Raw genomic sequence first — 15182 nt, 5'->3', positions numbered from 1 at the left:
TATTGTGGATCCTGTTTACATGTTTCAATAGTTCCTTATTTATAAACCCAGAAAACATTGAAGAATATATCAAGTTCGTATGATAGGTTTGAAAATAAGGAAATTTTCTATTAGTTTGACTGATTCTGTAATTATTTTTTGTAGAATAAATTGTGTTTAAAACAAAGAAACATTATAATAATTAAAACAAGTCTGTACTCACTAATCCATGCTAACTGAATGCTCTACAATCAGATCAGCATTTTAAAGAAGAACAAAAATTGTCCTTTTTTCTATCCACATATTATTAGCTCACCGGGTCCGAAGGACCAAGGTGATCTTATGCCATACAGTGGCGTCCGTACGTCAACAATTTCTTCTTCTTCTTCTTCTTAACCACTGATTGGAATTTAACTTAATTTGACAGGAAGCATCCCTAGGTGGTGGGGATTCAAAATGGTACAAATAGTGGGGCTAACCCCCCAGGGGGCTGAGGGACAGGGCCAAAAGGGGGCACTTTTGCTATATTGCTTTAAGAGACTTCTTCTCTGGAACTAAGAGATGGATATCAGCCATATTTGACTGAAACATCCCTAGGTGGTGGAGATTCAAAATTGTACAAATGCTGGGTCTGAGTGGCGGGGCCAAAATGGGGCAAATTGGCTATAATGCTACAAACGGTGGGGCTGACCCCCAGGGCTAAGGGGTCGGACCAAAAAACGTTTATTACCAGGAAAGGGTTGAGAACCCCACTGTATAACCATATATACTATTGCTGATTATAAAGAGAAGAATGCACATTTGCTTCCAGGATGGCTCTTGGGTCTGGCCCCACCCTTGGAGACATAGTTCCTGGGTCATAACTTTGAAACCGTTGAGATCCCCACCCTAGAACAATATATACAAATGCTGGGCATAAAGAGACGAATGCAGTCATGATATTAGAATTGACCCCAGGGTCTGGCCGTTGACAACCTTAGGGACCTAGTTTCTGAGTCACAGCTTGGAAACAGTTGAGGTCCCACCCCATAACCATGCATAAAATTGCTGGGCATGAAAAATCTAATACAGATATGCTACAAGGATTGGACTTGGGGTCTGGCATATTCCCTTGGATCTCATTTGGAGAATATTTTGCCATGATTGCTTAGATATCCAGGTGAGCGATACAGGCCCTCTAGGCCTCTTGTTCTAGTAGTCATGTCGTTTCAGTATTATTTTGTTTTTAAACAGTTAATCTTCCTTAGAGTTTCTTTTCAACTGCTCTTTAGTTTACTCTATTTCCCTTGAAATTGATGTAGACATGTGTGTCAACAAGGCCTGCTGGAAAGTACCAACATTTATAGGACTATTTAAGACCCCTATTTATAGGACGTCACAAGTTGACCTCTATTATGAGAGTCAAACCCGAGCTAACCAGCACACCAGGGTTTACACACAGTCAAAATTTCTACATCTCGCAGTCAACCAGACCTTGTCCTTAACCCTTTCACCACTATAGACCATAATGGACTCATCCAGATCAATGCATGGAAGAGTTTACTAAAGTTAGCTAGGGGTGAAAGGGTTAACAAAATTTTGTCAAGAATTTAGTTTATATCTTGATATAATATTAATTTACCTATATAAAAATCATGAACATAGAGCAATTATGAATATGTAAATGTAATGCATTTAATGAATAAACAGGTGCAGTTTCATTTTTGAACACATGTTCTATTTATTGTCTGATTTGAGATTAGACATAAAAATAAAAATAAATCACTAATCAAAATGCTGCTCATGCTGGTTGGCTTTGCAATATTTATTTATATATATATATTATATAAGTAGAAAAATGATCCTTACATGAATATTTTGTTTAACATTTTGACCCACTTTGTAGGTCACAGAGGTCATATCTATTATCAACTTTAAATTTTAAAATAATCATGGGTAATATAGTCATATTTGCATGTTAGTTGTTTTAGGGAAGAATGTTATCAGATGCGTTCAAATATATGACCTTCACATAACCTAGGTCACAGAGGTAAAATGTGTTAAAAAGTTCAAAGAACTACAACCTAGACCCACTGGTACTTCAGATACATCAAGTGGACATTGTTTCAGCTATCTGTCCATCAAACTTCCAGTTGTATGTGATGAGCTTACCTATATACCTCAATACTACTTGCTCCTAGGACTGGGTTACATTTGAAGTTGGCAGGGTCAAACGTCCAGGTCATCATTAATAAGGGCATTCATACCAGGTTAATCAGGGATTGGTTAAATCAGGTAACTCACGACACAAACACATGTGTCCATTTATGTTCCATTGATAAAAAATGAACAAAAATTATTATAAAAAAAACACATGAATCATGAATCATGATCTGCAAAAGTCAGGTTGGAGTTTGTTTGTTCTGATAGGTCTCAAGGAACTAACGTGTCCAGATTATTGATTTTCCCTCTAAACTGTGTATAAACTTTAATTTGTTTCCATTAATGCGATTATTTTTTGAATTTTTGATTAATATATTTTCATGCTATTCTCTACAATACTTTAAATATTAATTTTCTTTTTAATAAGGTCAAAATGCCAGAGGATTATATAGATGTCGATGTTTTAAAGTTTTGTCCTAGATTAAGTACATACCTGACCAAGATACAGGACTTAAAGGATAAGACCATGAGGTATAATAGTGTATAAGGAAGGTGTATATATGCTGGAATCCTCCTGTATCTATTAGAGGTTGGAGGTCAAAGGTCGTGCCTGGTGTGTGTAGCGTATGATGACAGGCCTCCTGGCCTGGGGGGGGGCCCACAGACAGTGACAAATGGCCTCTATAAGTGTTCATGCATGTACACTCCTTTGTTAAATAGGTCTGAGTAACACAAATAACATGTCCTTATTGGGCCTAGTTGTCCAATGTTGTGAGGGAGAGAGGGCAGAGGGTGGGATATGAGGGAGGACAAATTTAGGGGGATACAAGGGAGGACAAGGAGATGGGGAATATGAGAGGACAATGGAAGTAAATACCAGAGATGACAAGAGGAGGGAGATGTGAAGAATGACAATAGAAAAGAATACAATGGATGCCAAGGGAAAGGGGATACAAGGGAGAGTGAGGGAGGAGAGTCAAGAGAAGGGAGATATGAAGGATGATAAGGGATGGGTAATTAAAGGGAGGATAGGGGAAGGGGATATAAGGAAGAGTGGAGAAAGGATGACAAGGGGAGAAAAAGGGGAGTCAGGGAGGAGATACAAGAAAGGAGAAGAGGCGGATAATTAAAGGGGGGATAGGGGAGGGGGATACAAGGGAGGAAAGTTGTACTGCTGTAGTTTACAAACACTGGTAGTCTGATGGATTTCATGCAGATGATTAATACAGGCTTATTGTTCTGGTTGTTGATGGTTGGTCTTATACATCGGATATTATGTCCACTAGTTGATGGTTGGTCTTATACATTGGATATTATGTCCACTAGGTGGTGGTTGGTCTTATACATTGGATATTATGTCCACTAGTTGGTGGTTGGTCTTATACATCGGATATTATGTCCACTAGTTGGTGGTTGGTCTTATACATTGGATAGTATGTCCACTAGTTGGTGGTCAAAAAGAAAAACATCCAATTGGTCTTCGTACAAGTTGATATTCAGATAAAACAGATAAAAGGCATAGGTCATCTAGTTTAAATGGTCAGGGAAAAATCCAGTCCTAATTGTCATCTAGTTAATTGACAGAAACATAAGCAGTCCTTATAGTCATTTTGTTTTCTGGTCAAAGGCATAACCAGGCCTATTGGTAATCTAGTTGATGGTCAAAGACAGATACAGACCCATTGGTCATCTAGATGATAGCCAAAGACAGATACAGGCCCATTGGTCATCTAGTTGATGGTCAAAGACAGATACAGGCCCATTGGTCATCTAGTTGATGGCCAAAGACAGATACATGCCTATTGTTCATCTAGTTGAAGGTAAAAGACAGATACAGGCCCATTGTTCATCTAGTTGATGGCCAAAAACAGCTACAGGCCCATTGGTCATCTAGTTGATGGCCAAAGACAGATACAGGCCCATTGGTCATCTAGTTGAAGATAAAAGACATATTCAGGCCCATTGTTCATCTAGTTGATAGCCAAAGACAGATACATGCCCATTGGTCATCTAGTTGATGGCCAAAGACAGATACAGGCCCATTGGTCATCTAGTTGAAGGTAAAAGACAGATACAGGCCCATTGGTCATCTAGTTGATGGCCAAAAACAGATACATGCCTATTGTTCATCTAGTTGAAGGTAAAATACAGATACAGGCCCATCGTTCATCTAGTTGAAGATAAAATACAGATACAGGCCCATTGGTCATCTAGTTGATGGCCAAAGACAGATACAGGCCCATTGGTCATCTAGTTGATGGTCAAAGACAGATACAGGCCCATTGGTCATCTAGTTGAAGATAAAAGACATATTCAGGCCCATTGGTCATCTAGTTGATAGCCAAAGACAGATACATGCCCATTGGTCATCTAGTTGAAGGTAAAAGACAGATACAGGCCCATTCCTCATCTAGTTGATGGCCAAAAACAGATACAGGCCCATTGGTCAATTAGTTGATGGTCAGAGACAGATACATGCCCATTGGTCATCTAGTTGCAAGCCAAAGACATATATAGGCCCATCAGTCATCAAGTTGATGGCCAAAGCCAGATACAGGCCCATTGACCCTATTGTTTATTATCATCTAGTTAATTGACAGAAACATAAGCAGTCCTCATAGTCATTTTGTTTTCTGGTCAAAGGCATAACCAGGCCTATTGGTAATCTAGTTGATGGTCAAAGACAGATACAGACCCATTGGTCATCTAATTGATGGTCAAAGACAGATACAGGCCCATTGGTCATCTAGTTGAAGGCAAAAGACATATGCAGGCCCATTGGTCATCTAGTTGCAGGCCAAAGACATATATAGGCCCATCGGTCATCAAGTTGATGGCCAAAGTCAGATACAGGCCCATTGACCCTATTGTTTATACAGATATTGAGATATTTTACATATAGGTCATATAAATTAATGATCAAGGACAGATACATGTCTATTGGTCATCTAGTTGATTGCATGATTTCCACAGGAATCTTTATTGCAACAAGGAGAATGTAGTGCTGAATTGACACCATTAACTGTGTTACTGTAAAAACCTATCTGATTGTAGCCTATACTTTAAGCTGTGTTGTTTTGTTGAGGAGGTACTTAGACAAATGAGTTAGATACATACAGTTTACAATGTCATTAGGTAAACTGTTTTTGTTTATAGGTGTCCCATCCAAATCTCTTTATCGTTAACATCATGCTCTTAAAATAGGGATGACATATTCCATTACTGCATGCACAGATATGGTGTGTGTTGTGGCTAGTAAGACTGAGGTAGTCACAGACACGCTACTGCGAACATATTTATCCTTACTCCTGTAATAAGAACATCGTCTTTATTTCAAAACTTAAGGGAAATTATTACTTAACGAATGTTGTATACCAAATGGAAATCATAAGTACTTTGTACTTGTTTTTGAATCCTATGTCTATAAATGGAATATTATACTGATAATAAAATAAAGTTTAAACTAAATGGAAATCAAGGTCATAGGTTTCTATGTCCCCACCATGAAATTGGGGGGAATATAGTCTTGACCATATCTGTCCTGTCCTGTCCTGGTTCAATGTAAACACTCCAGCAACTTGATTCTTTGACAAATTTCTTCAAACTTTAAACGAAGGTCGAGTGTGAGAATACCTCTGGCATCTGTGTGTTTTAGGGTTCCAGGATCAAGGCCAAGGTCACTGTTGCTTAATATAGAAAATCATCGACCGATTCATTGTCCTTACTTTAGCTTCTTCATTTCTTAACAGATTTTCATCAAAGAGTATACAGATTTCAGGTATGAGAATACCTCCGATGAGTTCATGTTTCAAAGATCACTGCATGTTGCTATTCATAGAAAATAGTTCTCTATGTTTCTCCATATACCAACATGAAGTATGATTATGCCTTGAATTTGTACATACAGTCGAACCTCGTTATCTCCATGTCGACGGGGTCGTGGGAAAACTTCGAGTTATCCGAGTATTCGAGTTATGCGGATTCATAAATTTGTTATGAAATTTGCTGTAATCTTACCGATTTCATGCTAGTCTACCAACAAAAGATGCTCATAACACGGAATGGCGAAATGTCGTACTTTTGCGTTTTATTTGTATCAAAGAATTAACAAGTGACAAAATGAATTTCGAACACTATGAAGACAATATTTTACTTCGAGGTATCCAAGTTTTTCGACTTTTCAGGGTTCGAATAATCAGAGTTTTATTTACTAAGATAAAGAAGAGATTTGGCCGGGACCTGAGAAATACTTCGAGATAAACGGGGTCTTCGAGTTAAAAGAGTTCGAGATAACGAGGTTCGACTGTATGTCATATTTCAGGTTGTCAAGATCAAAGTCGTAACTTTTTATAGAACATAATCAAACACTAAAATCACTTTCACATGGTGACGGGGACATTCATGTCTTACACACATTTTCTCGTTTTTCTGATTCTTTTACAAAGAGAGGATTGTGATTCTAATGATTTAGTCAGGAGTAATTGAATAAGTAAAAATAACATGAGCACATGATGTAAACTTTTGATGTGCCTCTATGAATATGCATGAAATATTTTAATATGAGATTGATTCCCCTTGTAAATTCACTTGCAAATATGTAGTTCACACAAATAATAACCAGGACATTTCGTCGTTGAATATTTGCCTTACATGGTCTGTAATCAGGGTGAATTTGTCATATTTACGTACCATATTGTAGTAATTACATGTCATATTTACATACCATATATTGTAGTTATTACATGTCATATTTACGTACCATATAATGTAGTAATAATATGTGAAGACTGACCATATATTGTAGTAATTACATGTCATATTTACATACCATATATTGTAGTAATTACATGTCATATTTACGTACCATATATTGTAGTAATAATATGTGAAGACTGACCATATATTGTAGTAATTACATGTGAAGACTGACCATATATTGTAGTAATTACATGTGAAGACTGACCATATATTGTAGTAATTACATGTGAAGACTGACCATATATTGTAGTAATTACATGTGAAGACTGACCATATATTGTAGTAATTACATGTGAAGACTGACCATATATTGTAGTAATTACATGTGAAGACTGACCATATATTGTAGTAATTACATGTGAAGACTGACCATATATTGTAGTAATTACATGTGAAGACTGACCATATATTGTAGTAATTACATGTGAAGACTGACCATATATTGTAGTAATTACATGTGAAGACTGACCATATATTGTAGTAATTACATGTGAAGACTGACCATATATTGTAGTAATTACATGTGAAGACTGACCATATATTGTAGTAATTACATGTGAAGACTGACCATATATTGTAGTAATTACATGTGAAGACTGACCATATATTGTAGTAATTACATGTGAAGACTGACCATATATTGTAGTAATTACATGTGAAGACTGACCATATATTGTAGTAATTACATGTGAAGACTGACCATATATTGTAGTAATTACATGTGAAGACTGACCATATATTGTAGTAATTACATGTGAAGACTGACCATATATTGTAGTAATTACATGTGAAGACTGAGAAGACAACTCAGCCAATTAGGAATATAACATTAAAGGGTGAATATTTGACAGAACAAAAGTTTCTGGTATTTAGTAGTTTATTAACTTGGTTTTGAGCAAAGAAACAGATCAGAGAGACAAAATGTGTTCCTACATGTAATTTCTACCCAATCCACTTCTGGATGAGTGATTTGAATAGCCCCTGGTCAAGTAAAATACATAATGCAAATGAGAAATCTTAATTGCATTGTCTGTATAAAGCTGTTCATGGTGGTGTGTATTGCTAATGTACACCAGCAAGGTGTTTATATAAGGTCTACAGTGAACAGATTTACCCGTCCTTATCCAACACCATCTCCCAAGCTTAATGTCTTCCCCTGGACATATTGGCCCGTAGGTGTCATCATGATTGACAGATCTATTGTCCAATAAAATTGACCCTGTCGAAGAATTTTCTGGTAAGAACATGCTCAATATTCATATCCCGCAGACTATATTCCACAAATGGAGATAACTCAATGCTGACAAAAAGTTCAGTCTTTGTACCCACAGACTATATTCCACAAAGGGAGATAATTCAATGCTGACAAAAAGTTTAGTCTTTGTACCCACAGACTATATTCCACAAAGGGAGATAACTCAATGCTGACAAAAAGTTCAGTCTTTGTAAAATTTTAAAAGGATTTAATAGGATATTCGTGGATGCAGGCATTGCTGCCTCTATATCCACATCTATATGATGTGGAATATGTTGTGGTATGAAAAGAAGGAAGGATTTGTTGGAAAATGTTTTGTATTGAAAATTATAGGGATATGATTAAACATGATTCATTTGATCATTTAAGTGAATGCATAATTCAAAACAGTTAATGCATTTTATTTCCATATTCCAATCATATAATCAAAAGCAGAAATGAATATTTAGTAGATACAGATATATATATATATATATATAAGGAAGGTCAGAATATTTAATGTTAAATATTTTTAATGAAACTTTTAAAAATCAAGAATATGCATAATAATTTTTGTCCAAACTATTTGCACTTGTATTAAAGTAAGTTAATATTATTCAATTACTGCATAGACATTAAGTATCACAAATACAGAAGCCAAATATGCAGGGAAAGCTGTATGATAAATATGTTATTGTAATCAGTAATAGTTCATGATATCCTGTTCTGTCTATCACAGGAGGAATGTTGAGTGAGCAACAGAATGTCAATGGAGGAAGAGCCTAATCATGTCAAGTCTGAGGCGGAGAGTTCCGAGGGGGGCAAGGAAACGACCGGTGTCCAGACAGGTCATGATGGTAAGTACTACTGGGAGAGTTCCGAGGGGGGCAAGGAAAAGACCGGTGTTCAAGGAGAGTTCCGAGGGGGGCAAAGAAATGACCGGTGTCCAAACAGGTCATGATGGTAAGTCCTACTGTGATGTGTTAGGTTGTCTGCTGGATACAGGCACATTGCCTCTTGTTTCAAATAGCAATGTACGGAAGGTTTGGAGATGCAGTGTATAGCACACTTCCCTATCACAAAAACGACCTGGCTTTGATTAAAAAATTTGATTTAGAAAGGTATTAAGTCACTAGCCATTCCATGATATCACTCATGCTGTTCTTTGTGTCTCATCAATAACAGATGTCATAATGTTGTATGTGATGTCATGACTACAAAGCATAATGTTTTGTCCCCAAAAGATATTCTTCATATTTGATATTTTATACAGCAAAATCTGGGTCTAGCCAGATCTTTAAAATATTTTAGCCCTTGTAGAATTTCTTCATCTATGGTGTAAAAGGCAGCAATGAAATGGAAAGTAGGTAAAATTTCCTGTTTTACTGTATTTAAACTCGATCTGCACAAACGTATACTCATGTAAGGAGAACAAATGTAAGCTTATAGATACGGAAGTGCTCTCATCATTCTGAATGTTACTACACATTCTACACCAGGATCTTTGGGGGTTGTAGACAGTATCATGAAGTACATTACAATAAATAAATTAACTTTACAAATTTAACAGTAATGCTATCTCAATGGAGGCAAATCATGTGTTCTTTTGTGTCTGATTCTTTTAAAATACCTCCAGTTGGTGTCAGGTTTTTCTGGCTTTTTATTGAACAGTGTTTAAAGTGTATTTGCTTGTTGCCTGAGTGTTTAGTACAGTTTACTGTATTTGTGTATGTGATTATTGCTGAAAACCCCCATAACTGTCTGTAAAGCTAAATAAAAGGAATATAAAATAGAACCGTTCTCAAAGTTGTGCATTATAAACTCCAACCCCAGTACATATTTCAGTCATATTTGGTAGCTTTTATGTATTTTATCATGGAAAACTATTAAAGAAATTCATATTTAAGAATCAGATAAATTTTGTTTGCTCTTAGGCAACTAATATTGTTAAAAAGAAAGGGATGCTGCATATGGTATTGTCCCCCTCCCCACCCTCTCAATAGAACAGCCCAGATCAGTGGATAAGATTGTCCATTATTGAAAAATGGGAAAGGCCTAGCTAGTTTAGCATCTATAATAGGATCTCGTAAACAAGGTTTAAAATTGAAACCTTCTGTGTGTACAATATTGAATGAAAATAAACTTAACGTAATTGGTTAATTTTGATCGATACAAACAGAATGTCCATTGCCATAGCAACATGAATCCTATATCTTAGGCTTGTGGCATTTTCTTGTATCAATTTAAAAAAATCAGATGTTATCTTGGAAAACAAATGCACATATCTACCCCTTGTAATTAAGTAAGATTTTACCAGATTTTAGGTGTGGAGTACGATTTCTGGCAGCATGGTCTATCACGGTGGAAACACAGAAATAACCAGAGGCTAATAAGTTACGAAAAATTCAATTATGGCGCTAACGATAGCATGTTGTCTGTGCTGATGTTGGTGTATCTATACTAATCGCTGGTTAGGGTTGTAGATCGGGTTCAGTTTTGGCTGTGTCCCCAAATTAAAAAAGTATATCTATTAGCTTCAGTAACATTTCCTTCTGACATTTATTTGTTGCCTTGTTGTCAAAACTTTTATTGGAAATGCCACCCACAAATTTGATTGATAGTAAAATATATGAAATATTGAAGATTTAGGGATAACAGAAGGGATTATATTTTTTGCATTTCAGTTGATTTTAACACATCTAAATGTACAGTACAGAAAACACTGTCCACATCACATGTTAAGTTGGCTAGTATTTTGATATGTCTCGCTCAGTCTGGGTGTCTAGTTGTTGTTAGATGAACAAGAACTGTCCAGATTATGTGTTTGGTTGTGTGATATTTTGATAAACAAGAACTGTCCAGATTATGTGTTTGGTTGTGTGATATTTTGATAAACAAGAACTGTCCAGATTATGTGTTTGGGTGTGTGATATTTTGATAAACAAGAACTGTCCAGATTATGTGTTTGGGTGTGTGATATTTTGATAAACAAGAACTGTCCAGATTATGTGTTTGGGTGTGTGATATTTTGATAAACAAGAACTGTCCAGATTATGTGTTTGGTTGTGTGATATTTTGATAAACAAGAACTGTCCAGATTATGTGTTTGGTTGTGTGATATTTTGATAAACAAGAACTGTCCAGATTATGTGTTTGGTTGTGTGATATTTTGATAAACAAGAACTGTCCAGATTATGTGTTTGGTTGTGTGATATTTTGATAAACAAGAACTGTCCAGATTATGTGTTTGGTTGTGTGATATTTTGATAAACAAGAACTGTCCAGATTATGTGTTTGGTTGTGTGATATTTTGATAAACAAGAACTGTCCAGATTATGTGTTTGGTTGTGTGATATTTTGATAAACAAGAACTGTCCAGATTATGTGTTTGGTTGTGTGATATTTTGATAAACAAGAACTGTCCAGATTATGTGTTTGGTTGTGTGATATTTTGATAAACAAGAACTGTCCAGATTATGTGTTTGGTTGTCTGCTATAAAAGAAACAATGTTTACCTAGGTGTACTATTCTCTGGTTCCTGTGAGTATATATGACAGAACTATCAAGGGTAAGAAAAAAGTGTAAGAAATTTCTATCTTACACCCATTTCCCGAGCATGATGTCATAATGGGACTACAATGACGTGATGTTACCAATATGGAAACATTCTGATGCTGTGATACGGAAATTGTGGCAAGCCTCTGGTTTTACCAAATTTGAATAAACCTCAGGTGGAATTTCCCTATCCAACACCCCTGGGCATAAAAAGGTCTTATAATCCTACCAGTAGAAAGGATGAAGGTGGGTTGCTATTCTGAAGTTCCTGTGTGTTGTGGGTTCTGAACTTCATGTGTGTTGTGGGTTCTGAACTTCCTGTGTGTTGTGGGTTCTGAAGTTTCTGTGTGTTGTGGGTTCTGAACTTCCTGTGTGTTGTGGTTAAGGGGGAATATTTGGTTGATACTTGTGGCTTAAGGTCAATATACAAGGACATTTGAAACTGTGAAGTCCAGATAGAGAAGTAATCATAAGGTAGTGGAATTAGGTGACTGTATTTTTGGCAGAGATTGTTTGGATCCAGAAAACAGATTTTATACTATATTCTTGTTTATTGCCTACTGTAGTATTACAGGTGACTTATTGCTGTTGACTAAGTGTTTGAACAGTGTATGGCTCTGTGTAGGGGGTGTAGTTTGCAGAGACTATGGTAAAAAATGTTAGTTTCAGTCTCCAGCTGTTATAGCAGGTGTATTTGTTGTTAAGGGATGCCACAGTGTTAAGATTAGTTTGGCTAATTTTCTCTGTAAATTCTCAAAGTTGTCTACTAAATGTGCTAATTTTCATGTTTGTTTGGTAGTTTTATCTGTCCTGTGAAGTGTACTTTTATCTGAATGAAATATTCCTCATCACCTGGTTTAGGGTGCTGAAGGAGCCGAGGTAGAAACATAATGTAAGACAGGATTGGAACCCTAGACCTGCAAACTTTAGATGGACATTTCAACTGAGGTATCAGGTTGTTGGGGATCGACAAAGTCCAGTTCAGCCAGAATAAAAGGGCCGAGTGGTAGAATGACGTATTTAACACCGAGGGAATAAAGACTTTCAGAGTTACTAATACCGAGTACTTTTTGTTATTTATAAAGCTTTAGGCAGATCCTCAATACTGGATGTGTGTAGGAATATAATGGATTAAGATATATTGTCCATTTTGATAATGACAATTACATCTGAATGCTGCAAAATTAAGGTTAGGAGCTATTTGGAGGATAAAGGACTTTTTCATGTTTTGTGTTGAACTTGATATCGGACCTGCTAGACCATTTATCATTGTAGGTTTTAAATGTCATGCCAGAATTTTAGATTAAGACAATTTTTTGCCAGATTGAATAGACACAGGTGGCAGTGTAATATGGAGCAGAATAGTACGACACATTGTTTACATCTGAAATACGCAAATAAACATTTAAATTGAAAACAGGGACCAATATTATGAAAAACCAACCATCGGAATGAGCTACAAAATATCCCATTTAAATGTGTACAGGGATATTGTGAAAAAGTGACATAAAAAATGTGAGCCTAATTGTGTGTATCCCCGAATAGTGTTGTACTAGATATGTTTGGGCCTAACGGGGCATAGGTCAGCCAACAGTGTCAGGCAAAGAGTAGAGGTGTTCCAAATGGTGTATGTGTCTAGGCCTAATGGTGTGGGACTGTCAATTGTGTTAGACTACATGAGGGCCTTATGGTGTGGGACTGTCAATTATGTTAGACTAGTGGTGAATTTGGGCACATTTTGTAGATGTTGGCCGAATGGTGTGGGTCAGTCAATATTGTTAGATTAAGGGTAGAAGTGAATTTGTCGAGGTCAAATCATAACGAAGAGGCAATTAAGTCTATGGTTATTAACAGTCACTTATTGATATACATCTCCAGATTTTACCTTGCCTTTCTCACCTCCTTTCTCTGTTGGAAAATTCATGATCCGTGCAAAGCGTTATTATGAGTCAAAAGTTATATTCCGTTTTATCGCTTAAATTATCGCGTAAATCTTAACCACCCGAATTTCAATTCTGAAATTGGATGCGGATAGCTGTGCTGGGTATAAACATTTGATTCTACTGTGTGAGGGTATTTGGTTTATGGGACCCTGTGTCTTTGTGTCGGCCCATGTCCAATGACCTATAATTACATTTCTGACTGGGATATACAATTTCAACGTTCTAACTGGAGTTTAAGTTCCCAATTAAAGTTACGTTGTTGCTTGGTGTACTTGTATTTTCTTGATAAAGCGTACACTTTATGAAAAAATTATATACATGATTGTGTAATCGATACTTAAACGTCTGAGATTTAAATTCAGGTAACTTTTTAATGAAATATTTGATTTTTCATTTGATACTGTACTGTGAATTATAAAGTGAAACGATACGGTAAACTGTTTCTTTGAGATTAGTTAGGTATACCTGACCAGCATAGAATAGAACTCTTGTTTATATAGGAATTAATAAAAAAAGATACCTAAAAACATCTTTAAAAAAGGCAAATATATTTGAAACAGAATCCTTACTTTCTCCATGTGTTATTTTGTTGATATTAACTTCGCCCTTCTGATTTGTTGTAAACAGAATTGCTTCATTCCATATACTTTGCATGAAATACAGAAGGTAGTTGTTTGCTTGTTTCTAGTTTTATATCTCGATCCCAAAGCCTTAGTTGTGGTCAGAACTTCACTTGGATATGTGGAAGTGCAGGAAGGCAAAGGGGAATAAGAATCGGACAGAGAGCATGAAGATGTTTGGTGGTGTATTGAATACCTGCGAATTTTATAAGACATAGATATTACTCATACCCTTGTAATGTTTAGAAGATCTAATCAGACAGGTGTTGATTAACGGAAATGAATTGACAAAACAGATATATTTCAAGCCCACGTAAAGTTCCCGAGAGGTGACTTGACTCCCAACATTTGTGGTTTTTGACACATTTTGAGGACCCTTGTCCATTTCAATCCTAAAACACTGTATGGGATCTCATTGCCATGTATTCCTCGATACAGTTTCACCATACATGTGTGATACAGAACGTGATGACTGCCACATAACTGGTTCTGACAATTTCCTACATTATCGCTGAAAGAAAACATAACAAATATTTCAACTAAGGTTTATAATCAGTGACAACAGTTGAGAGGTTTTATCCAGAAATCCACCCATTTTGGTGTTGGGGACGGATTCCTTTCAGTGGTGAAGTGTCAACAGTACCCTTGTGGGGTATTATGTGTCGACTGACATGTTATACCAGGGTATTTGGACATCATTCACCCGTGATCTGACGGGGTGAGGGCAAGCCTCGATCCCATCACAAATAACTGTCAGTCATTGTCAGAGAGGAGCACAACTCGGGGAACACAAAGGATTTCTCATTGGCATTTTTTTTTGCATTTAAATTCCAATACTCGTGTATAACTAGAGATTAATCCATATCTTTAATTAGAGCAATTAAAACAATGCACAAAAAGTTATATCTGAAGGATTTCATTGCAAGCTGAAGTTTGTGATTAAAATTTGAG

The 15182-nt window shown here is 36.3% G+C and overlaps 1 protein-coding gene across 4 annotated transcripts in view; it reads left to right on the top strand.

Moving 5' to 3' along the window:
• LOC110446821 (transcriptional activator GLI3-like) overlaps positions 1 to 15182 on the top strand; it is a 196667-nt gene that overhangs the window by 100651 nt on the left and 80834 nt on the right. For all 4 annotated transcript variants that reach the window (XM_021492136.1, XM_021492133.1, XM_021492135.1 and 1 more), the window contains one exon: positions 8853 to 8970. In XM_021492136.1, the coding sequence (XP_021347811.1) occupies positions 8877 to 8970 (94 nt within the window). In that variant the 5' untranslated portion in view covers positions 8853 to 8876. The remainder of the gene's footprint in view (positions 1 to 8852; positions 8971 to 15182) is intronic.

Source organism: Mizuhopecten yessoensis, unplaced genomic scaffold (assembly GCF_002113885.1).
Source record: "Mizuhopecten yessoensis strain PY_sf001 unplaced genomic scaffold, ASM211388v2 scaffold3011, whole genome shotgun sequence".
Classification (NCBI taxonomy): Eukaryota; Metazoa; Mollusca; class Bivalvia; order Pectinida; family Pectinidae; genus Mizuhopecten; species Mizuhopecten yessoensis.
Note: the sequence above shows the minus strand (reverse complement) of the source record. Positions and strands in the feature narration are given on the sequence as shown.